Source organism: Python bivittatus, unplaced genomic scaffold (assembly GCF_059951505.1).
Source record: "Python bivittatus isolate LINGU-HERP-01145 unplaced genomic scaffold, Pbiv_v1 ctg000680_np1212, whole genome shotgun sequence".
In the NCBI taxonomy this organism is placed as follows: domain Eukaryota; kingdom Metazoa; phylum Chordata; class Lepidosauria; order Squamata; family Pythonidae; genus Python; species Python bivittatus.
The window spans coordinates 9,080,416-9,103,794 of NW_028277095.1; the positions used below are offsets into that span (position 1 = coordinate 9,080,416).

The 23,379-nt window shown below is 45.0% G+C and overlaps 1 protein-coding gene across 3 annotated transcripts in view; it reads left to right on the top strand.

The window, feature by feature from the left end:
* Nucleotides 1-23,379, top strand: part of LOC103051504 (tetraspanin-15-like) — a 90,046-nt gene that overhangs the window by 20,743 nt on the left and 45,924 nt on the right. For all 3 annotated transcript variants that reach the window (XM_088152103.1, XM_088152102.1, XM_088152104.1), the window contains exon 3: nt 20,506-20,580. In XM_088152103.1, coding sequence (XP_088008229.1) covers nt 20,506-20,580 — 75 coding nt within the window. The remainder of the gene's footprint in view (nt 1-20,505; nt 20,581-23,379) is intronic.

A 23,379-nucleotide genomic window follows, 5' to 3' on the forward strand; every position in this document is an offset into this window, starting at 1 on the left:
TTGAAAAATCTCTTACGGAGGTTCCTTTGGAAATGTGAGAGACTGTGGCGGACATAGCCAAGGCAGTATTGTTTCCACCAGTATGGAACTAGTGTTATCTAAGAGAAGGAATTTGCCCGGGTTGGAGGTTAAATCTGAGCCTCAGAGTAAAAACCCTGTTATTTGACCTCATAGTAGAGCGTCCGTTTCACCCCATTAATTTCTCCAAAGCCAGCTCCTCCTGACCCCCTTCTCTCCTAAGCTGCCACCTACGTTCACCCCCCACCCCCATCTCGGTGGATCATCCAAGACCATCCAATCCATCCCATCTCTTTCTAGCAAGCAGGTGCCCAACGCTCTTTCCACGGTTCGAGCAGCATCTCTCCACTCATCCCCTACACCCCCCACCTTGCTCCCCAGCAGCCCCCTCACTGGCTCTGCCTCATACTCCCCCAGCCCCACCACTGCCTCCCATCAGCCCATCGTTCTCCGTTACTCCAGGCCCTCCATTATTCTCTGCAGCTGTTCTTCTGCCTCCCCTCCCCCCTCCAGTTTTTAAACGGCATTCATAGTGCACAGCTGAGCACACTGGGAAACACAATGCAGGCCTCCAGTGCTTGCTAATTCCATTTTGCGACCACCAATGAGCACAGGGCCAAGCTAGGCAGGTTGACACGGGGGCGCTAGGTACTTTGTGTAGATACTTGCCCATCCCTGAACTTCAAAAAACAGCAAGGGTAGGAGTCTTGAAAATGCCAGAAGGCCTTTGTTGGTGAAGTGATGCACCATTTGGGAGAACATTTGGGAGCAGAAACTCTGCTGTCAATAGAAAACAACCAACCACAAGGTTGACCTGCACTATTTTAGCCGTTTCTCAACAGATGTGTCTGGAATTTGGTGATTCCATGTCCTAGAATCTAAATCTTCCATACAGAACGTCTGGATAAATGTGCTGGAGCTGATAAGCATTCAGAACAGCTCCTGCGGTCATTATCTTGAATTTCACGTAGAATCCCACTGAGAAACTCTGGTAAAATTCAAAACCAGCATTTTAAAACACACAAATTCCAATCATAAACATTACCATTTATTGGAATGGTGTATCCACAAGAAAGGTTTACCTGTCTGTATTTGCTTCAAAATGGGGCTAGAGTCTCGTCGTCACAAGCCATTTTGGGCCATGCCCTGATTCTGCTACCTCTCCTGGTGAAGTTTCTCTAGGGTAAGTTAGTGGGATCCCCTGAGATGGACAAGAAGCAGGCTGGCGTTGGCTCACCTGGGCAGCAGTGCTGCCTTCCCAGTAAGGCCCAGAAGGGGATTCTACAGGGGGGGAGGCAGACGACAAAATGAATGTGGCGGGTCATCCTCTCCCCATTTTTCCTTTGAGTCACACGTTCACTGTTTTTGACCATGTCCGGACACCCCGGAGGCCATGTCTGAGTTTTTTGGGGGGCCTGGGGTACAGGTGGTCTTTGAGTTGGGGGACAGGAACTATGCTTCAAAAGGTAGGCAATGCCAGGAGAAAAAAAATGGTGATACCAGAAAGAAAACTAAATTCAGTGTTGTCTAAAATTCATTAAATATAGGTTAATTTTCTCCCCTTTGGTCCCATGAAAATTGTAGTTCAGTGCAACTGTAAGAAGTGGTCCTTCGCAGTTGGCAGACTGGATTTGGGTCTCCCACTTTTCTTCGCTCTTCTTTATTATTCATGTACTAATCAGATTTGAACTCTACTATAATCAAAAAGACTTGGTTTAAGTACATCAGGAGAAATGGAATATAACATCCAGAGTAAAAGACTATAAAAACAAATACTCCCACAATAATCAGTCATACCTCCAGTTTTTAACAGCTGGCAGAAGGCTGGGAAGGGGTGCTTCTGGCAAGCGTCTGTCCCTAAATTTCGTTCCACAGCGGAGAAGCCAAGCTGGGGATGCGATTGCCAAATGACGGGGAGGCTCTGCCCCTCCCGTGGGCCGCTCCCGCCTCTCTGACCTCGGGCCTGGCGCTCAGCCTGGAGGGGCAGGGGGAAGGGGGGTGCGCAACAGGTGACAGAGGAGAACGACGCACGCTGTTGCACAGACAGAGAGGGCTCTGTGCCCTCCTTCCAGTCCTTCCAGTTGCATGACCGCTATTTTGTGCCCCCCTCTGATTTGTCCTGTGCAGGGAGAGTTTCCCTGGTGTGGAAAATCAGCTGGGACTTATTTATCAGGCCACGAAGCCTTCTTCTGTGCCAGCTACCAGGGAATACCCTTACAAAACCTGTGGACTGCCTAACGGAGCACCCGCCGGGCAGAGGAGCTGGGATCCAGCAGAGTGACTCATGAAGAATAAATAAGCACGGGCAGAACATGTGGCCAGAACGTACCACTTACGCAGGAGGCTAAAGCATGTTTCCATAGCACATTTTAGTTTTAGGTTTAACTGTGAAGATGACACCTCTCCGTGTGTCCATGTGTGTGTATCGACATACGGGAGACGTCAGCAAGTTCCCACGTGTGCGTGGCCCTGCAGCTGCTGCGAGGAACTTAGCGCCAGTCTGCCTGCGCGGTCACGTTTATCCTCTTCCAGCCCATCCTTTGCAGCAACATGGAACTGGCAGTGGGGCAGACTGCACAATTCCTCCCCATAACTCCTATTGGAATGGGTCTCCGTCATGTCAGATTGCAGCTGCTGGCCCAGCCCGGGCGTTTGGGAGAACCAGCCAGCGCCGCCGCCGCCGCCCCCCGCCCAAAACAGCCCCATTGCGCCTGGCTTTCCTGAGAAGGAAACTGAAATCCCCCCGATTTGGCAGCCAGCAAACAGCGCTGCCACGAAATGAACGCTCCCCCCGCATTGTTCTCCCTGCCGCTCTCTGAATTAGAGGGCAGACAAAAGGCGGCGGCGGCGGCGGCTGGAAGAGAGCCCCTGCTCCCCCCCCCGCGCCCATCAGGGCCCTTTGTCTGTTCCGCGTTCAGGCAGCCCGAGCACCTGGCCGTCTCCTGGGGCTCGTCCGCTTTGTGCGGAGGAACACGGCAGAGTGCGCGAAGGAGCCCCGGCGAGCCAAGAGGCCCTCCGGGAGGAGGAGGAGGAGGCGCAGCTGCGCGGCCCGCTTTCAGGGAGCCGCTGCAACGCTTTGGCTACTGTGCGCGCTCCTCCGTTGGCCCAGGGGAAAGGCCGAGGCAGCTTGCCCCACCCCAAGCGTGCTTCGCTTTTGTGGCAGAGAAGGTTAGTGGAGAAGAAGCCCCCCACTCGCCTTTTCTGTGAGTCTGCAAATTGCTGCAAAAGGTTTTAACGCTGCTACCTGCGTGGTAGAATGAAAGTGCCTCTCCTGGTCCGGTAACTCCCAGCCAGAGCAGCCTCCTCTGAAAGAGGGCAGTTCTGTGGCATCTCCGTGAGGCCCCTTTGCCGCTTGATGCGCCCCCCGCCCTCCCCTCCGCATCGTCTTCAGGCAGAAATGCCCATCGGTTTAAGGAAAGGGCCCGGGCAGACTTTCTTCCCAATGAGAAGCAGCTTCAGAAGTTGCATTTGGAGCCAAAGGGCAGCAAGGTGGTTTTGGAGCTCTTCGGTGCCCAGAAGCTGTGCTTCCCGTCCCCTTCGCTCCTCCACGTCTAATTGCAGCCTCTGGCAGCTGATTTACCACATCTGTCTGTCAGTCCATTTCCCTCTCTCTGCTTCTCAGGCATGTCTGTGTATTGCTGTCTCTTTTTCCCTTCCTTTTTTTCTTTCACTGCTGTTTCATTTTCCTTTGTTGTTTTATTAAAGTTTTTTTAAAAGCTGCTTTTCTTTTAAAATGGAAACAAGTTGGATTTTTAATGAACATTTTGTTTGCCCGGTGAGTGTTTTATATACTACTAGTGTAGCTAACGTGCCAGCTGAATAACCTGGTGAAGGAAGCTGATGGGAGGGCATTCCGTGCCATTCTCCATTGCCACAATAAGCTGGTGGCAAAGCTGGCGGTGAGCGAGACCACCACAATTATTGAAGAGAGATTGGAGGTGATCCTGGTGGCGCTACCAATGCAGTGATTCAGAAAGAGTATCGTTTTTAAGCCTAAGCTATCTTTCTAATCACGGGATGTATTTTTGCCAAAAAATATGATTAGAAAGGTAGCACAGGCTTAAAAACGACACTCTTCGACTTTGCTGAAACAAGATAGCTCAGCCACTTTCCCACAGTCCATTAAGGAAGTTATTCACACAAAAAATGAGATAAGATTATCTCACAACGCTGATTTCCTGAAGGAAAGGCGCAGTGCAAACCAAATAAGTAAGACCTCTCAGAGGGACAATTGTGAGCAAGAGGGTTCCCTGGAAGAGTGGTCTGTGGCAAGGTCTGCCTCCCGTCCTATCCTCACGTAAAGGCCTCCTCGCTACCAGGAGGTGTCTCTTTGAACTGTTCGGGAGTACTGTAATGAGTGAAGTTATTGATGTCATTTTCCCAAGAAGACAGTGTGACTGAAATCACTTTTAGCTCAAAGCTCAAAATGAAATGCTGAACTGTGATTTTGCTGGAGTTGCTTTCATTCTATTCAGCTTTGCAAGATCTCCTCTGACATTCTGAAACTGAACTCCCTAGCTGAATTTTCCACAGCACTGTTATGTCTGTTATGTTAAAATAAAAAGGAACATTATTTTTAATAAGTTCTTGAGAAGTGCAAATGTCAGTTTATTACAATAACCCAGAAAATATAAGTGGTTTGGCAGAGCAATCCCACGTCTTGTGCTGAAGACCTCTTTTGTATTCTGCTCTGTCCCTCAGTCTGCAGGCATCACCCTAAAAGCAAGCCCGGGGGTGGGGGGCATGGAAGGTGGGGAGGGCTCCACTTGTTCCCTTTTACCAAGGACAGCCCAGAATTCCTGGATCCTTTTGTTGTCCTTCAGGAGTGCCTGGTAAAAAAATAAAAAAGCAAGGGGCCCGAGTTGACATTTCCGACAGGACTAAGCCCCCAGGGCTGTTCTGTATGGGAACAAAGGCGCCTCTTCTTTCTTAATCCGGAGTGAGACTCAGGCCCAGGAGCTGAGCTTGTCCTTTGTTTCAGACCCTACTGAGGTACAAGTATAGTGTGAGCGGTCAGCTGCCCACTATTTTCTCAGCTGAAAACGCACCAGAAAAACCAAGCGCTCTCACAGCTTTTACTCCCTGGAGTGGGGTTGTTGGAGCAAGAATGACTCAAGACATAAGCCACCTACGGATCTTCATTCTGAGAATGGAGGGAGGTAAGCAGGCCCCTCTTTCTTGCTGCAAACTCTTGTAGGTGGATGATGTTATCCAAGGTGGCTGGCTTTTCTTTTTCTCATTCCCATCTTCCATGGTCTTTTACTCAGCAGAGGCCATGTATCTGGATGGCATGCTGCTTTTGCCCTTCTGTAAGAGGAGGGGTCTCAGATCACAAATGCCAACTTGCATCATGGAGAGGGTGTCCTTGACAGTTTTGAAGGAGACAGCCTTAGCTTATGGTGAGCACCAGGTTAGACGTGGAAGAGTGGCTGCTAGATAAAAAAAGCTTACTGTTTTTTTTCTAAATAAAATTATCCCCCTTCCCCCCGATACAACAAAAGACAGATCGGCCAGCTGTCAGGGAGGTTTCTGCAGATGTACCAAGTCCTATTCCAATCCTGAGATTTTATCTCTACAATGAATCAGAAGGAAATTTCTTTTCCAGCTAAGAAATTTTATTAAAGTGCATACAAAAAACAATACCCTTTAATAAAATTTGTTAGCCAGAAAAGGTACTCCTGCCTTTTTTTGCAAACATAGACCAACACAGCTCTCCTGCAAGGTCTCTACAAGTCAGATTGTGGTCTTCAAAAGAACTTAGATCATCCTTTGCAGGAAACAGTAGACTTTTCCCCCCAAGGAGATGCTTGGCTGCGTTTTCTTCCCCCGTGTGATCTTTCTAGGCACAGCAGTTTTTCCAAAGCTCAAATAAAGTGGCTGGCTCCGGCCTGTGGCAAAGCATCTACAGAAAGACAAAGGCACGCAAACTTAAGCTGATCCAGCAGTTTGCTCTTGGTAGGGTATGGTGGGCAGTGCTGTGTGAAACCTGTATGCTTGCTTTCTTTATGTGGTTATGCCTTTCTCCTCCGTGATTTATGCTAAATTGTGCAATAAACCAGAGGGATGTGACAAGATGAATTTGATTTCAATCTTAGAAGAATTCAGTAAATTAAAATTTTCGAGTCAGGTGGAATCTTGATATAATGCAGATTTACTGTACGTTCCTCAAAATGCAGAGATCCTTTCATTTTTAGAACAATGGAAGGTGTTTCACCCATAGCTGTCTCGTAGGACCTGGAACTTTCCCAAGCAGTGTGTCTTCTCCAGTCTGCTGCCGTTCTTGCTCCTTGGTGGGCATCAAACCCAGGAAAGGGGCATCGCTCCCAACCTGAACATTATTCCCCAGGGCTTCAGCTTGACCTTATTTGCCTTTGCCCTTTTAGACAGAGTAAAAGGTTTCACTTATTCCAGCTAGAGTCATTTTTAATTAGCGCTGATTTAAATCAGATCATTGCAATTCCTTTAAGAAATATTTGGGTCTTAAATCCATCTTGAATTAGGGATATTCTTACAAAGTTTATAATCCTGAAAAAGGGTTGCTTTGGTTCATCTATTTTCCCCTAGCTTTGCGATTCCTACATTTTCTTTTTTAGATAGTGACATTTTTGCCTAAAAATATTCATCCTTTTGCAAGGGTTTCGTTCCATTCAAATCCTGTACCACCAAAATCAGCCTCTGCAGAGTTGTGTTGTTTTCGTTGCGTTGACAGAACCAAGATTTCCAAGCTGGGTTTTGTTCCCACGTCTCTGACACGACACAGCTTGGCAGCTAAGGGGGAGCCAGGCATGTTTGTGGCGGTTTGGAAATGGTTGTCAGTGGAATCGCTTCAGTTACTTAGCTGCTCGCAGGCTTTAGAACAGTGTTGTCCAAACTTGGCCACTTTAAGATGAGTGGACATGCTGGCTGGGGAATTCTGGGAGTTGAAGTCCACTCATCTTAAAGTGGCCAAGTTTGGACAACACTGCTTTAGAACCTAAGTTTACCTTATTAGTGGTTAGGCAGTCTTGCCCTGGCGTGCTTGCTTGATAATCGTGTTTTTCTTCCGTTAAAATATCTCTCAGTTAGTTAAATGCAGTAATACATCAGAAGGCAACAGAGGAGCCCAAAGGCATCCCGGGAAATCAGGATCATGCTAGAAGTTGGATCTTTACTTTGCACTCAATAGGTTCCCAATAAGAAAACGATGGAGCTTTTTAAGGAGGTGTCAAAGGAAAACATGCCTTCCCCACGGGACAGGAAGCTGATGGCTCTAGCCAAGGACTGTCAGTTGGCAGCAACTTTTTCCCGTCATGTGTGGGAGTCCTGGTCCCATCCCAGGCTGGAAGGCCATTTAGAGTAAGATGACTCCTCGTGGCTTGACAGCTGCCAAAGAAACCTGCTTTGGTCCTTCCGTCCTCCAGGTAATCGGCATTGGTGCCTCCCCGTTGTAATGTTCCCGTGAGCTTTGTCTGTGGCTGTGGCTGTAGAGGAACACGGAGCACCTTGACAAAGCTCTGCAGGAGCTGTTAAGGCAAAATAAACAACAATTCAGTCTTGAGAAAAGGACAGGTGTTAGAAAGAAACTCAGAATAGTCCTGCAGAGAGAAGCGGTGGCTGGCTTTCACGATTCTGTTATTATCCCTGCAACAATAAAGCAGAGGCCAGCAGTGCCCGCCGAGTCTCTTTCCTGACCTGGCAGCCAAGAGGGGCTGACCGTGGCACTCTTTTGTTCTGCTGCTGTTTTCCTTTACCAGAAAAAAAGGCCATTTCAAGGGAAAGGCAGAGGAGCTGCAGGAAGTCTTTGGACTGATGGCCGTTGGAGCCCCTTCCTCTTGGAACCCCTCACCCAGGGAGATGTCGTGCTGTTTCAACGGATCGGGAGCACTCTCTGCACGGGGGGCCAGTCTGTTCTCGGGGGCATCGGGGCGGGTCGTCAAAAAACTCAAGATGGCATCTGCAACTACATTTGTGTATTTGTATGTTTGTTTATTTACCTATCTATTTATTTTTATTTATTTAAATTTATTGGTCGCCTAACTCCAGCGGACTCTGGGCGGCACACAAAACTAAAATAGACATTAAAAACAGCTAAAGATACTAAATCAACAGGCAGCCCGAACTAACGCACATCAATTTATATTTGGGCAGGGCTTTGATCGTGCAGTTGTGGACACCATCTTGACTTTTTTGAGCCCTGCTGGCAGATGGCTCTGTCTCTTCTCTTGAGTGGAAATATATAGATTTGAGTGGAAATATATAGATTTTTAATAAGCAGCTTATTACCCTGGTGTTTTCTTACAGGTTTATTGTTTTATAGCAAGGGGAAGCTAGAGGCACATAGAGTAGAAAGAGAAACGAAGACCCGTCCGAAACACATGCTGGGGGCTGAGAACGAGGAGGACCAGGGAGACGGCAGGACGCGGGGAGGGAGGGGAGGGAAGGGAAGGGACAGAAAAGACTGTGATTTTCAGCCTCTCTGCGAATGCCTGGCCATCACATCTTCCAGCAGAGGTCCCCGGGATGGCCAAGCCCTGCAGAGATCTGCACCCAGTTGACCAAGTGCTGGAGAATGAGGGTGGGATGGCTGCGAGAGGGGAGATGGCTGCGCACGAAGTCATGCTGAATGCAGTGGGGCAGGCGCCTCTTTCGTTTGAGGCCACAGCTTTTCCCAGCAGCTGACATTTTCAAAGTACACTGCCTCGGAACATAGAAGTTCTATTTAGCTGCCATGACTAACAGACATCGACAACATATTTATTTATTAAATTTATATAGCCGCCCATCTCAGTGCTTGACTCTGGGTGGCTCACAACTAATCTCCCTTTAAAGTCATAGAAATCTTTGTCTCCCCCGCCCCCCCCCCCCCAATCTTGGCCAATATTTCTTTTGGTCTGGAGGATTTCCTTTACTGTCTCACCTGTATTGCCACTCAGTTTCTTTGGTTGATCTTTCCTGCAAGAAGAAGCAAGTAAGATTCTTTCTATCCGCTTTCTCTCAAACTGTGTATTTTAACCCATTGTTAACCCACTAAATCCTACAGTTTCCAGTATCTTTTCCAGCTCTAGTAATGTTGGCAACCTTTCAAGTCAACAAACCTCTCCCATCAAAATAACTGAAACCTGAAAAACACAGACATCCGATTTTTTAAAATTAAAAAATATTCATTTATTTATAGAGATTGAGTTATTTATTATAGTTGTAAGGCCACCCAACTTAAAACCAGAACTCAGGATGGCTCAGAACCATAATATAAAAACAATATCATACCAAGCAGAAAACAGTAAAAACGGGGAAAAAATTAAACCCCTGAAAGCTGATACTTGCGAAAGAGTGGGATTTTGTGTCTTGTATAGAAATGTTTTGGCTTCTCCTGTAGCTTCCCTGGTGTTTCGTTGATCAATTAAAGCTACTTCGCATGGTTGTCACACCAGTTGTATTTTTGCACATGAGATTTGTGAAACTCAGACAGTAAACACAGAATGAAGGAGAAGCTGTCTTCAGCCTTCCCGGGTGGAAAACCCTACCGTCAGATGCCCAGCAGTTGGCTCCTCTCTTGTGCAGATGTCTTCCGTGAGCCCCCTGGAGCAAATCCATAGTGCAGTGGAAAGATTTTGCCCCAGCTGGCGGCAGCAGCTACTGGGGCATCGCGAAAATCTCCCCGCAGGCCCTGTTTGCTAGCAGTGGCGTGGCATAAAACCCAAGTTGCAGTTGGTCCCCTAGTCAGGTTTTTAGATCACTGGGTTTAAAAACCCACCTTCCTGGTGGGGGATCGTGCTGAGTTACCTACTTCTGCACTAAAGGTCCAGAGAAGAACAGCAGCACTGGGGCTGTGTCACAATTCTGGGGTGGGGGGGGGGGGTGTAAGACAAATTTATTTATTTATTTATTTATTTATTTTATTAAATTTCTCCCCCGCCCATCTCCCCCCAATGGGGGAACACTGGGCGACTCACACAGATGTGCAGAAGCTGACTGGCACGGGTTTCATTTATATGCATTACATGTAACCTAAGTACTTTTTTCCTCTTTTGCAGCTTTTTGCTGTAATTTTTGCTGCGGAGGCCAAGAAAATTAAACCGTTAGTGTGTCCTCCTTTCCCCTCCCCCTCCATTTGTCCTCCTTTCCAATTGCCCATGTCCTGTTCAGATCTCTGCTGACTTGGCTTTGCGATAAAGGAATGTAGAATTGGGATGTTCTTGACCTCCTCAGCGAGGAGGAGAAAGTACAGCTGACCCCTTCTGTGGGCCAGAGTCCCCCTCAGAAGTAAAATGTGTAGCCAAGAAGGGAAATGCAAGATAGTCTGCTAGAAGAGAACCACCAGGGTCTGTGATAGAATTGGCTAAACTAGAAACTCTCTTAGAGCTGCCCCCTTCGCTGCTGCATTTTTGCTCTGCTGACCTCTGTGTCCAGCAGAGGTTAGGAACGTATGTCCGTCCACTGTCCCACCAGCCCTGGCCCTGCGCAGAGCGAGACCGGGGTTGAGTTCAGCAACCTCAGAAGGTCCACAGAGTTCCCACTGCTTTACTGTGCACCAGAAGAAGCTTGAGGAACTGCAGCAAAGAGAGAAAATTAACTAGAGTTCCAAATAATCAACTTTTTACAAGAACCTCTCCCACAAGTGAGATTTTATTTGCCTTCATGTTTGCTTCACAAATGGAGGCTACTTTTGTTAAATAAATATCACAATTTGTTCCTGCCTGACGCTATTTTTCATCTGTATATCAGGAATTCATCTCCCCTACGAATTAGAAATGTCAGATACTTTTTCCTTTTTAAAATTAATAACCTTTTGTGAGATTGCTTGGGGATGAAAAACACCTCCCTCTTTTCAGTCTCCTGCAGAGCAAAACATGGATATTGGAAGCCCCATTTCCTGAGTGAGCCGTGGAATGCCAAGCAATGTTTCTGCCCTGTTGGGCGTGCCTTTTCTCCTCAACGCACAATTTGTCGTCTCCAAGAGGGTGAATTGTTCATTTGCTCTCACACATTTTTTTGAGGCCACTTGTAATTTGCACAACAGGAGGATGAATCAAAAGGTAGAAACGGGGAGGGGATAGGGCTTCCAAAGTGCAGGAAAGAAATGTGAGATGGGCCCTGTCACGTACTGAATTGTTGTCTTTTCTTCAGGGACACTGTGAAAGCAACAAGCATATTATGTATCTTCCCTCTGAAACTTTACCCTGGCAAACTATAATTTCTCTCAACATAGAGCATACAACATTTGCATCCCATAAAATTTTAAAAACAAATTTATTTGGGAGCACTTGGCCAGCTCGTTGTCACTGTGATTAAGCCCGTACAGGTTCAGTGAAATCAAAGACACGTAGCTGAATTCTCTTTGGGCCACTGTGAAGTTATTAACTTTGACCTTGGATTTGGAACAGTACAGTATGTTTCCCTGCTTTTTGATGAACTTCTTAAGGGTGGCTGATGGAGTTTGCTCCTGTCATGTCATTTAATTTAATCGGGGTGAAGGGTTTGCTCCTGTTGTTCCTGTCATCTGGAGAACATGATAAATGGGTAACTGAAACTTTTCATTAGCTGTCTTATCTACTTTGATCTTGAACCATCTTTATTTCCTTGCCTACAAGGTGATGTAATTGTCGGTATTCGTGCTAAATCAATCCAGCAAAAGACTCTGCTCAGTTGGATCCCTTGATTCATAGTAGGATGAGACCCCATGTCCAAGGAGACTTTGTTCTAGTGCAGGGCCCTTGGGCTAAGCACGGTGGGTGCATTTGAAGCCAGTCCCTGAACAGCAAGCTGTCCAAACTGTGGGTCACATGGCAACCCTTTGTGTTAGTGCAAGCTGTCAGACCCTTCAGAAGCATTGTTTGTACACTCACTTGGAGTTACGGCTTCTGCACAAGGGAACCCAGGGTTCTATCCTTGCAGGTGTGAAGGGACTTACTTGATTCTCGGGCGGGCAGGGGAGGGGTTGCAAGATCTGATTTGCAGGGAAGGAGGTGTCCAGTGGCGCGGCTTGAGGGGGCTGTTGGAAAGTGTGACCTCCCATGCACAGGAATTCTTTTACCCCTCTCTGATTTACCACAATAATGCTTAGCACTAGGGCCAAAGGAAGGCAGTGCAGGATGCAATGGCTCAGCCGGCATTTCATAGTTTTATGTGAAGAGAGCACTCTCCTTTTATTCTATTTTATTATTTATTGTTTTATTCTTTGAGGTACTGTTAGGATTACTATCCATTGTTAATTATGAATAATATGTCTGATTTTCTGCACAGAGGACCTTTGTAGCCTGAAACTCTGGAACTCAACATAGAAAATGTGGGGATGCTGCTAGCTGGCTGGGCTGGTGTGGCAGTTGCGTCCTCTCCAGAGGGCTGTATAGCCTTCTCCCAACTGATGCAGACGAATACCAGGAAAATCTCTGATTTCTCTCGCTGGGGTTCTGCAGCCCCTGTGCTTCTCGCTGCTTGCTTTCTTTGGGAGCCACCCGTCTCTACCACCGGGCTCTTTCCTTGGCTGATCAGCAGAACCTCACACCTTCCCCAAACTTCTGGAAAATTCTTCAGGGTGCCATACAGGAATAACAGAAATTGGGAGTGGGGGAGAGAACAACAGCAAGAGAGCAAGTAAATTCCTTCCAGGTGACAGTGAAATTCATTTAATCTGTTTCCATGCCAAGAATCATTGATACTTTTCCAAGTTGCATCCCTTGGTTCAAGCCTAGAAGGTGGGGCCCTGTGAGCCTCTAGGATGCTGCAGCCCATGGTTTCTGAGCTGCTTTGAGGGAAGCAGGCTATGTCACTTTAAAGGAAGAGGGGAAGGGGAGGAGATTTCCTGAAGTTTCCAGCAGCTATGTGAGAACAAGAATTGTAGAGTGGGAAGGGACCTGAAGCAAGTCAAGCAAGGGACCCTGCACCCTGCAGGATTCACTACACCGTCCCTGATAGAGGACTGTCCAGCCTCTCCTTGAAAACCTCCAGAGAAGGGGAAGAAACCCCTCCACGCGGTAACCTGTTCCACGGATAGACAGCTCTTACTGTCAAGAAGTTCCTCCTAATGTCTCATCTGTATCTACATCCTTGAAGCTTCATCCCATGAGTTCTAGGCTTGCCCTCTGGAGCAAGTGGGAATAAACTCTCTACAATGTGACAGCCCTTCAGATATCTGAAGACAGCTATCATGTTCCCACTCAACCTTCTCTTTGCAAGTTAAACATATCTAGGTCTTTTAACCGTTCCTTGCATATCTTGGTTTCCAGTCTTTTCCCCATCTTGGTAGCCCTTCTCTGGACTTGCTCCAGTGGATCGATGTCCTTTTTGAACTGGGGTGTGCAGAATTGAACATGATACTCCAACTGAGGCAAAGTAGAGCAGGGAAATGACTTCCCACAATCTGGATTTGATGCTCCTCAAGATATCTTGGTCTTTTTTGCAGCTGCATTACACTGCTGGGACATTTTGAGCTTCTGATCCACTAGTACACCCAAGTCCTTCTCACATGTGCTGCTCTTGAGCCAGATTTTCTCCATCTTGTACATGTTTTTCATTTTTCTTACCTAGAAGCATGACTTTACATTTCTTCCTGTTAAATTTTTCTCTGTTTGTTTCCACCCACTCTTCTAGCCTAAGTCTTTTTGAATTTTTCCCCTCTCCTCCCAAGTAATAGCCACTCCTCCTAGCTTTGTGTCATCTGCATATTTGGTAAGCATTCCCTCAACTCCCTCATCCATATCATTTATAAAAACGTTGAACAGCACCTGGTCCAGGACAGAGCCCTACAGCCCCCACTTATCTCTCCAGGTAGATTTAACACCATTTATAAATTACTCTTTGAGGACAATCCTTGAGCAATTGTGGATCCACCTAATGGTTGAGTTGTCAAAGCCATACCCGACTATTTTGTTGATAAGTCTTGTTGAAATCAAGATGTACTATATCCATGGCATTTCTCTGATCACCCAGAGTAGTAACTCTGCCACTAGCCTGGTAAATCAGGGAAATGATGTGCATATAGTAGGCTAGTAGTGAGTCAAGATGGATACTACCTTTTAAAGTTTACCCAAACACAGAGGGCAGAGAGTAAAGGCAAAGAATTACTGAAAAAACTGATGAATTTAATTGAGAACATATGTAAGGACTTGGCAAGTGAATAACATGAAGAAAGCAGGAGAGGAAACTAAGATTTTATCCATGGGGAATTTTCTTGAATATAATTTTTATTAACAATTTTAATTACAATAGTAAAAACTAATACAAACTAAACTTAGAAAAAGAGAAGAGAATGGAAAGAAAGAAAAGTGCAGGAAAAAAGAAAAAGAAAGGAAAAAGAAAAGAAAGAATATAATAAGAAAAGAAATATACAAAAAAGTAACTTTCAACCTTCATCACAACATATAAACAAATTTAGTAACTTTGCCTCCCTATAAGGTTAAACAGATATCTCTTCATCCCATATCCCATCCTTTATCTACAAGCGAATCCATAAAACATCAACTTTTCAATCCTGGTGTCAGCAAAAAGCCATAAAGGGTTACCAGAACATGGGGGAAAAAAAGTCTTATTTTAACCTTGATCAAATAAACCAACTTTATATTCCTTCCTTTCGCTTTTAAAAGTCTTAATCTTTAATTCAATCAAATATTGTTGTTGGATTTGATTTCTATTCAATTCTTTATCCCATCGCACAGATTTCTTCAAGGCTTTAAAAAGCCTCTTTTGTAGATCCAATAAGAAAATATTTTCCAGGTCATTCTCTTGGTTTATCATTTGTATTTCCCTTTTAATTTTTAAAACTTGAGCCACTTTGTTTTGTATATCCAGTAAAGCATCCTTTTCCAAATCATTTTCTTGGTCTGTCATTTATAGTTCCACTTGGTCTGTCATTTATAGTTCTACTTTCTCTATCTTGTCAGAGAAAATTTGTTCCACAGCTGTCATTCCTTCATTAACATTTTTTGGACATAGTCTATCCATAGAAGCAGACATCATTACTGACAGTGTTGATATTGTAGTTACTAATTTCTGGCTCTATTCTTCAAAGATCTCCTTTAATATTTCCAATGTTATAACATTTTGTGTCATTTTTTATGTCCCTGTATTAAGTGACAAGAAGAACAGCCTTGTATTTTTTTTTCTTCTGCTTAGAATCTTTGGTGTCCTTTTGTGTCCAATTTCTAAAGTCATCACTTATCTTTGTTATGACTTGCAACGCCAGGAAAGTCAAAATAAGTCTGCTTCCCACAAGAAGCTGTTTATTTTTTATAGTTAATTCCAAAATCTTATAGTAAAAGTCAATATTCCAAATTTATCTGATTTAATCTAGTTATAACTTTCTTAGATCAAAATCTTATTTAGCTTTTGGCTGTTTATTTCAAATTCGTTAAGTTCTTAAGCTTATAATAAATTTTTCTTTTGTTCAAAGCGGAATGTTCAAAGCTCACGAGATGAAGACTTTTCCAACTTGTCATTCCAAAGGTCTCTAATAGCTTTAAGATGGTTAATAGGCAATTTCCGAAAGTGACTAGAAAGTGTGGTTTGTCCATTAAAATGCTCCACCACGGTTGCAAGCAAGATGGTTGATCCTGTTGTCTCCCAGTGCTCAAACCCATGGAAAACCACTGTCCTGCAGTCTCCTCACAAATAGCAGCTGTCCAGACCACACCTGGGCAATCTCCTGTCCTCTCCTTAGCCAGAGAGGTTCCATGGAACCGGTCTACTCAGCGGTTCCGTGGTCTTTGCCATGGTTGTTGGCTCCGCTTTCACAGAGCTGTCTTTGGTTCACCATACCTCCCCCAGAAGTCCCCTCCATGGGGAATTTTCCTGGCACTCTTCAGGATCTATCTGAAACAATAATACTGATTATTTTAACCAGTCTTCCACCCATTCAGAGGTTCATGCTGGCTGTCATTCCCAAACAAACCAGGGAATGATCTGTTCATGACCATAAAGTCACAAAGAGCTCCTCTACTTTCAGATCACCAACAAGGGGAAAACCAAATACAACCAGGGTACAGCCAGATATCAGCTGGGTCACAGATCCACAGTCATCATTGAGGACATGAAGTCCCATGCCACTCCTGACTGGGGAGGCTTTGTGGATGTTGCAGGCCTCTGGTCAGTGAGATGGAATCTGTGTAAGCTATGGCTATCCTACCTCCCCTCCCTCTGGTCCTACTCTGCTCTACTACAGAGCATCCTGGGGAACAAAGCTGGGATAGATGAAGTCCTCCATTGCTGCCACTCAGGTCTCTGTGATAAATACCAGGCCAGCACTTTCATTCTGCTTCATAGAAGTGTTACCAGCTTCCAAGGGGTCATGGAAGAACAGGGCATTTGAGGTTTGAAAGGGCCACCACCATTGCTGCCAGCTTGACTCTCTTGGTGGGAGGCCACCCACCAGTTGTACCCTTTCTTTTCCTTAGGTGCAGCCTCTCATCCTATCTCCCCTTCCCTACTTCTCTGATGCATCTCTTAACAGCAGTTCTTAACCCTAAACAACCCACATCCATGTAGGAAATAAAAGTGAGGTTCCCCAAGAGTGAAGGTCTAAGAGTCCTTTTTTTTGCGAGTTGCCTCTTCATGGCAAGCCTGCCAGGGGCTACTTCAACTCTCCTTTCAAGCCCAAGGCAGCTACTGGAATCCTGGGCAAAGGGTTTCTGTGTCTAAGGCCTGCTCCTGCAAGGAAGGTCTTTTGCACAGGGAGTAAAGCAAAGCAGGCGCAGAGGGTGGTGGCATGCTTCCTTCTCTTTTGCCATTTGCCTTGGGTAAAGCAATGGTGGTCCTGTCGATCTCTACTCGTAGCGGAACAGAGAGAAAGCGGAAAGTCAGTATAGTGAATGCAAGATGGAAGTGAAGTGTTCAGTGCAAAAGTTTTAGGCAGGTGTGAAAAAGTGCTGTAAAGTAAGAATGCTTTCAAAAATATGTATTGTATTTGTTTATGTTTAACAATTTACAAAATGCAAAGTAAGCAAACAGAAGAAAAACCCAAATCAAATCAATATTTGGTGTGACCACCCTTTGCCTTCAAAACAGCATCAATTCTTCTAGGTACACTTGCACACAGTTTTTGAAGGAACATGGCAGGTAGGCTGTTCTGAACATCTTGGACAACTAACCACAGATCTCCTGTGGATGTAGGCTGCCTCAAATCCTTCTGTCTCTTCACATAATCCCAGACAGACTCGATGATGTTGAGATCAGGGCTCTGTGGGGGCCAAACCATCACTTCCAGAACTCCTTGTTCTTCTTTATACTGAAGATAGTTCTTAATGACATTGGCTGTATGTTTGGGGTCATTTTCCTGCTGCAGAAAAAATGTGGGGCCAATCACACGCCTCCCTGATGGTATGGCATGATGGATATGTATCTGCTCGTATTTCTCAGCATTGAGGACTCCATTGATCCTGACCAAATCTCCAACTCCACTAGCAGAAATGCACCCCCAAACTTGCAAGGAACCTCCACCATGCTTCACTGTTGCCTGCAGACACTCATTATTGTACCACTCTCCAGCCCTTCGGCAAACCAACTGCCTCCTGCTACAGCCAAATATTTCAGATTTTGACTCACCAGTCCAGAGCACCTGCTGCCATTTTTCTGCACCCCAGTTCCTATGTTTTCATGCACAGTTGAGTCACTTAGCCTTGTTTCCACATCAAAGGTATGGCTTTTTGGCTGCAATTCTTCCATGAAGACCACTTCTGGCCAGATGTCTCCAGATAGTAGATGGGTGCACCTGGGTGCACTGCCAGTTCTGTGCTGGTGGCACTGCTGGACATCTTCTGATGTCAAAGGGAAGTAAGCATGACATGTCTTCCATCTGCTGTATTAAGTTTCCTTGGCCGACCACCGCATCTGTGGTCCTCAACCTTGCCCGTTTCTTTGTGCTTCTTCAAAAGAGCTTGAACAGCACATCTTGAAACCCCAGTCTGCTTTGAAATTTTTGCCTGGGAAGACCTTGCTGATGCAGTAAGACACCTTGTGTCTTGTTGCTGTGCTCAGTCTTGCCATGGTGCATGACCTGTGACATGAAACTGTCCTCCACAACCTCACCTTAGTAGCAGAGTTTGGCTGTTCCTCACCCAGTTTTAAGCCTCCTACACAGCTGTTTCTGTTTCAGTTAATGGCTGTTTCAACCTACATATGAAGTTGATGATCATTAGCACCTGCTTGGTATAATTGGTTAATCATACATCTGACTCTAATCCTACAAGATCCCTGACTTTGTGCAAGTGTACAAAGTGTGCAAGTGTAAGAATTGATGCTGTTTTGAAGGCAAAGGGTGGTCACACCAAATATTGATTTTAGATTTCTCTTCTGTTTGCTCACTTTGCATTTTGTAAATTGATAAACATAAACAATTACAATATATATTTTTAAAAGCATTCTTACTTTATAGCATTTTTTCACACCTGCCTAAAACTTTTGCACAGTACTGTATCTTTAATGAAAGCTTTGAACTTTCTGTAGATAAGTAAAAGAAGAGAAACAGTAAAAAAAATGATGAAGGATTGTAGTTTCCAGAAGTAAAACAAGGAAGCAATATTTTGTTGAAAAACAGAGAACTTGAAAAATAATAGGGAGAAAGACATTTACAACAGAGTTAAAGTATTTTTTGAAAATTCACCAATTTCTGGGGAAATAAATAGCTTATGTAATAAATAAAGAAATTAGCTGAAGCCATTTGTACAAAGAAAGGGAGTAAAGCAGAGAATAAAAATGCTTGCCCAAAGTATGTAACATTAAAGAAAGTGGGAGAATTCAGATGGGGTAGTTTAAAGGAAAACTAGAAATCTGAAAACTCACCTCAGGCCTTTTTTGGGTGCAGTGAAGTCTGCCAAGTCTCTTTGCAGAAGGATTTTGCCCCAGGTTCAGTTCAGGCTTCAGAGTGAGTACATTTCTTTAGGGTAGCAAAGATCCAGCCCAGGAAACGTTGTAAATGTAATAACTGCCCTTCATTACTCTTGAGAATATTGGAAGAAGGAAGATGCATTTTGTGAAAACGTTAAAAGACAAAAAGAAACTGCACCCCATGTTGATGGTCTCAGGAATAAGACAAATGAAAAAGCAAAAACGATAGAACTGCTTATGGAGATCACAGGATAGATACAACATTTGGGGATACAGTCCTGAAACAGCCAGGTGGCAGTTGCTAGTTCACAGTCTGGTTGGGTAAAGGAGATGAACAGATGAACCAGTGCTAACGCTTACCTAAGAGTGAAAGTTTTAACATAAAGCAAAGTAGCTTCTTTTGATAAGTAGGTAAAACTGTGCAGGAGTCCGACTTCTGTAGCCAAGTTCACAGTGCAAAGTGGCTGTAAAAAGTGTAAGGAGAATGTTGGGCTGCATTGACAGTTTCCAGTCAGGGAAAGTATTTTGCGTTGAACGGGCCCATCTTAAGTCCAACGTCTAATGCTGAGCCCCACCTTTCAGAAGGATTCAGAGACTCCAGAGAACAGCTATGAGGATGCTCTAGAAGCTGTCTGACAAGAAAGACCCGAAGATACTTCTGGGGTTCTGTTTGTAACATCCTGAGATGGTCTCCCTCCCATGCTGGGTCCTGTGCCAAGGTGCGCTCCTCAGGAGCCACTCTGTGCTGGGGGCTTAGCTGCCCAGAACTTTTCTCTTCCTCAAGACCTACAGGCGGGGTTTTGAGACAGCAGGCGCCACTGCAGGATCTTGCATGATTATTTCAGGCATACCCAAAATAAACAATTTACATGGCAAAATGTTGTTAGACTTAGCGGTCTCACTTTGATGGACATCATTTCAGGGGGTCCTGGATACTGACCTCTTTCTGGCTTCAGGACGTCCTGCAGATTCCAGGTCTCCTTACAATTTCCACCAGCAGAGGTCCTGCTGGTTAAAGTCTTTAGCTTTTGCTTTGATGCCATAATGTATAAATTCAAATATTGCAAAATGCAGCAATCTCCAATAACTTTTCCACCAAAGCCACAATAATTGAAACCCGTTTGTTTGTTTGTTTGTTACTTGTATAGCCACCCATCTCACCTAAGTGACTCTGGACAGCTCCTAACAGTTAAACAACCACCACCAAATAGAAATAGGTTATTCCACTCAGGGAAATAGGAAGTATATAATATTAAAGCACTTGATATACTCTATTGCACTTACTGTTATACTTTGTTAAGGATAATTCATTGTGGTGGGCTAGGAGACTAAAGCTCTAGCTCCACGTGCTTTTGGGGGTGGGGGGAACTTGGTTTCTCTTTCAATACATGCTGTTCCGTCTCAAGATTGTTTGTCCAAAAGCTTATGGAGCCCACTTGTCCAAGGGGAAAAGGAAGAAATCCTCTGGACCCAGAGTCTGGTGCTCTTAAACAAACTGAAAGGATCTGGCTTTGCCCTACTTTGCTTCTGTAGCACCTCCCGCTCATTGGATGAGGAAAAAAGTTCTTTCTGCATCTCGTTTGTATTTCAGGAAGGTGACCAGCATTGCTCTAATGCCTCAGCAATGCTAAAGAATAAGTGATCCGTTGCTAAGGCACGTGTTCCCCTCCCACCTTTCTCTCTCCTGTCTAGTTCTTCTGGGTCCTCCTGGCCATCTTCGTCACTGAGTTGCTGCTGCTGCTGGTTGAAATCATCTTCGAGAAGCAGGTAAGCCCCCTGGGTCAGTCACTCCTGTGCCTGGAGGTGGCTGGGGGTGGGGGGCGCACCACCAATAGTTGTCAGCCCAGGGGAGGCAAAAAGACTGAATCATCTCCAGATTCCTGCTTGGTGCACTTGTTTGCTGAAGCAGAAGTTGGGTTTGGTCAGTTGCTTGTACTGTAAAAAAAAAATTACTCTGGCACAATTTATTTGCAACAATCCCATAACAAGCTCCTGTTACCTGTAAAGCTCCAAAGTTGCTTCTTGATAACCCTTTGAAGATCTTGCCCAGTATACGCTTCAAGCTGACAGGTCTGTAGTGTCCCTGGTCTTCTTTCTCCTCCTTTCTGAAGGGGGGATGACATCTGCTCTCCTCCAGGCGTAGGGAACTCATCAGTCCTCCACAAATTCTCAGAAGCTACCAGGAGGCACCTGTGCTGGTCTCTGCGGTCCCTTGGAATACAGTCCCTCTGGCCCTGAAGAGCCGACTTTCTTTCGGTTTCCTACATTCTCCCTCCTCCTTTCCTTGCCTGTTCTGAAGTGCAGCTGCCTCCTTCCCCAGGGAGATAATGACCAGCCGACACCATGTTCCTTCAGAGAGAAGGCAGACGCAGAACTGGGGGTAAGAGGCAGTTCTGCCTTCCCATCATCACTCGGGTGGATGGTCAAAGACGGCCAAAGAGTGTGGTCAAAGAAGTCAAGATATCAGCCACAACAATGCAGACTTCTGCCAGTTTCTTGGGTGTACTGCATGTGACACACATTACAAAAAGGTGGAACTTCGATCTTGACCTTTTTGACCATAGCCTGCATGCACCCCTGCCATCACCCGTTACTGGTTCGCCACTGTCTCTTCACAGTGGACCCATACCTCCTTGGGGCCTCCCTTTGTTTCTTTTTTTTTTTTATAACAATATTTTATTGAAATTTTAAAATTACAAGGTTAAAAGTCAGAAATGAAAAAGAAAATGAAAAATACAAATTATAAGAAAAAGGAAAAGAAAACGTGAGATAAAGTAAAGGAAAAGAAGAAAGGCATGAAAAATAGATAGCTTCCAATCTATCTCTGGTCTTGAGAATAGTAAGAATGTCATAGGTGCTAGTTTTTAATGCATTAAATAGGAATAATTCTTTGTCAAAACATATCCCATTAATTTATAATCTAATCTTCAAATCCCCATGTAAGCTTCGCCCCGCCTGCATTTTGCAAATAGTCCATCAATGGTTCCCATTCCTTAAGGTAATAATTATTTGATTTTTCTTTTAATAAACAAGTCAGTTTATCATTTTCTGCCATTTCCATCAGTTTTAGCAACCATTCTCGTATTGTTGGTAGTGTCTGGGTTTTCCAAAATTGTGCATACAAAAGTCTTGCTGCGGTAATCATGTATTGAGTAATTCTGATGAGATGCTTTCCGATTTGAAAGTCCATTATCCCTTAAGAGTCTGCCATTTTATTCATTCCTCTTCTCCTAATAACTAAGCCTCCCTAATTTTTGCATCAGAATGAATCTGTTTGCCTAGGCTCAAGCCCCAAACCTGATCGTTTCTTTCATTGGGTCTCCCAAGAGTCACCCATCCAGGTTCTTTGCGTGAGCCCCTCTCATCCACGATTAGTTTCAGACGCTTAACATGAAGCAGCAGCTGAATCCAAAATGGGTTTTATGGATGCTTCTGAAAGGCAGAGGCAAGGAGTTTCAGAAGCATCCATAAAACCCATTTTGGATTCAGTTGCTGCTTCATGTTAAGTGTCTGGAGGGCCAACATACCTAGCCATAGCAGGAAGTTTCATCTCCTCCCACTCTGCCTTTCTCTGTCAATATAATTACGTGCATAATTAAATTATCACAGAAGCTTTGTAAAAATGGGAAACTGCTGACAGTAATGTTCCACCCAGAGTGGCACATTTTTCCAAAAGCTCTGATTCTCCATGTGTGTCTCTCTTTGATTATTTATTTTTCCATGCTTGGTTTCACACAAAGTCTTCCTAGATGTGTAAACAAGCAGATGTTTTTGATTGGCAGTAAATTAGGATTAGCTCCTTGCTCAGTACCTTTATTCTTTCTTTACGTCTAAGATAGTTGGCAAGGCAGGACTTTATATCCCCACATGGTGCCTAGTATTGCTCTCAAACTCAGTAATTTTAAAATGGATCAGAATCTCCTTCTTCCACTAGATTTCTTGACATATCAAGATCACATGCTGAAATATTTGGTGACTTTGTAAGATTTCAGCCACCAGTCCTGAAAAAGGAGCTATCCCTATGTAAAAAGTGCCATTTTTAAAAAGTGGGGAGTAAGTGACCTTCCCATGAGTACTTTGCATGGGCTCAGGATACTGGTGGTTTTGCTTATTTAATGCTTTCCTTTGTGTGTGTGCACGCCTTCAAGTTAGTGTTGACTCCTAGAGACTGCCTGGACAAATCCCTGCAGTTTTTCTGGCAAGATTTCGGAAGTAGTTTGCCACTGCCTCCTTCCTAGGGCTGAGAGAGAGGGACTGGCCCAGAGTCACCCAGTTGGCTCTGTGCCTATAGCGGGGCAAGAACTCAGTGTCCTGTTTCCAGCCCAGCACCTTCAACCACGACACCAAACTGGCTCTTCCTAGCACTCTCCTGCTGAGGAGAAATGTCATGTTCAGTGTCCAGTGGGCCCCTCTGCTCTGAGAAGAAAGGCAGTTTCACCGCTCCTGGACCAGGTCTCAGCTGAAGGAGCCAGAAGGTTTGAAGCACCATCTGAAGTCCTTTGGGGGAGGGTACAAAGTGGAGGTTTCTTCTCCTTTTGTTGCAGGGGAGAAACGATTATACAAAAA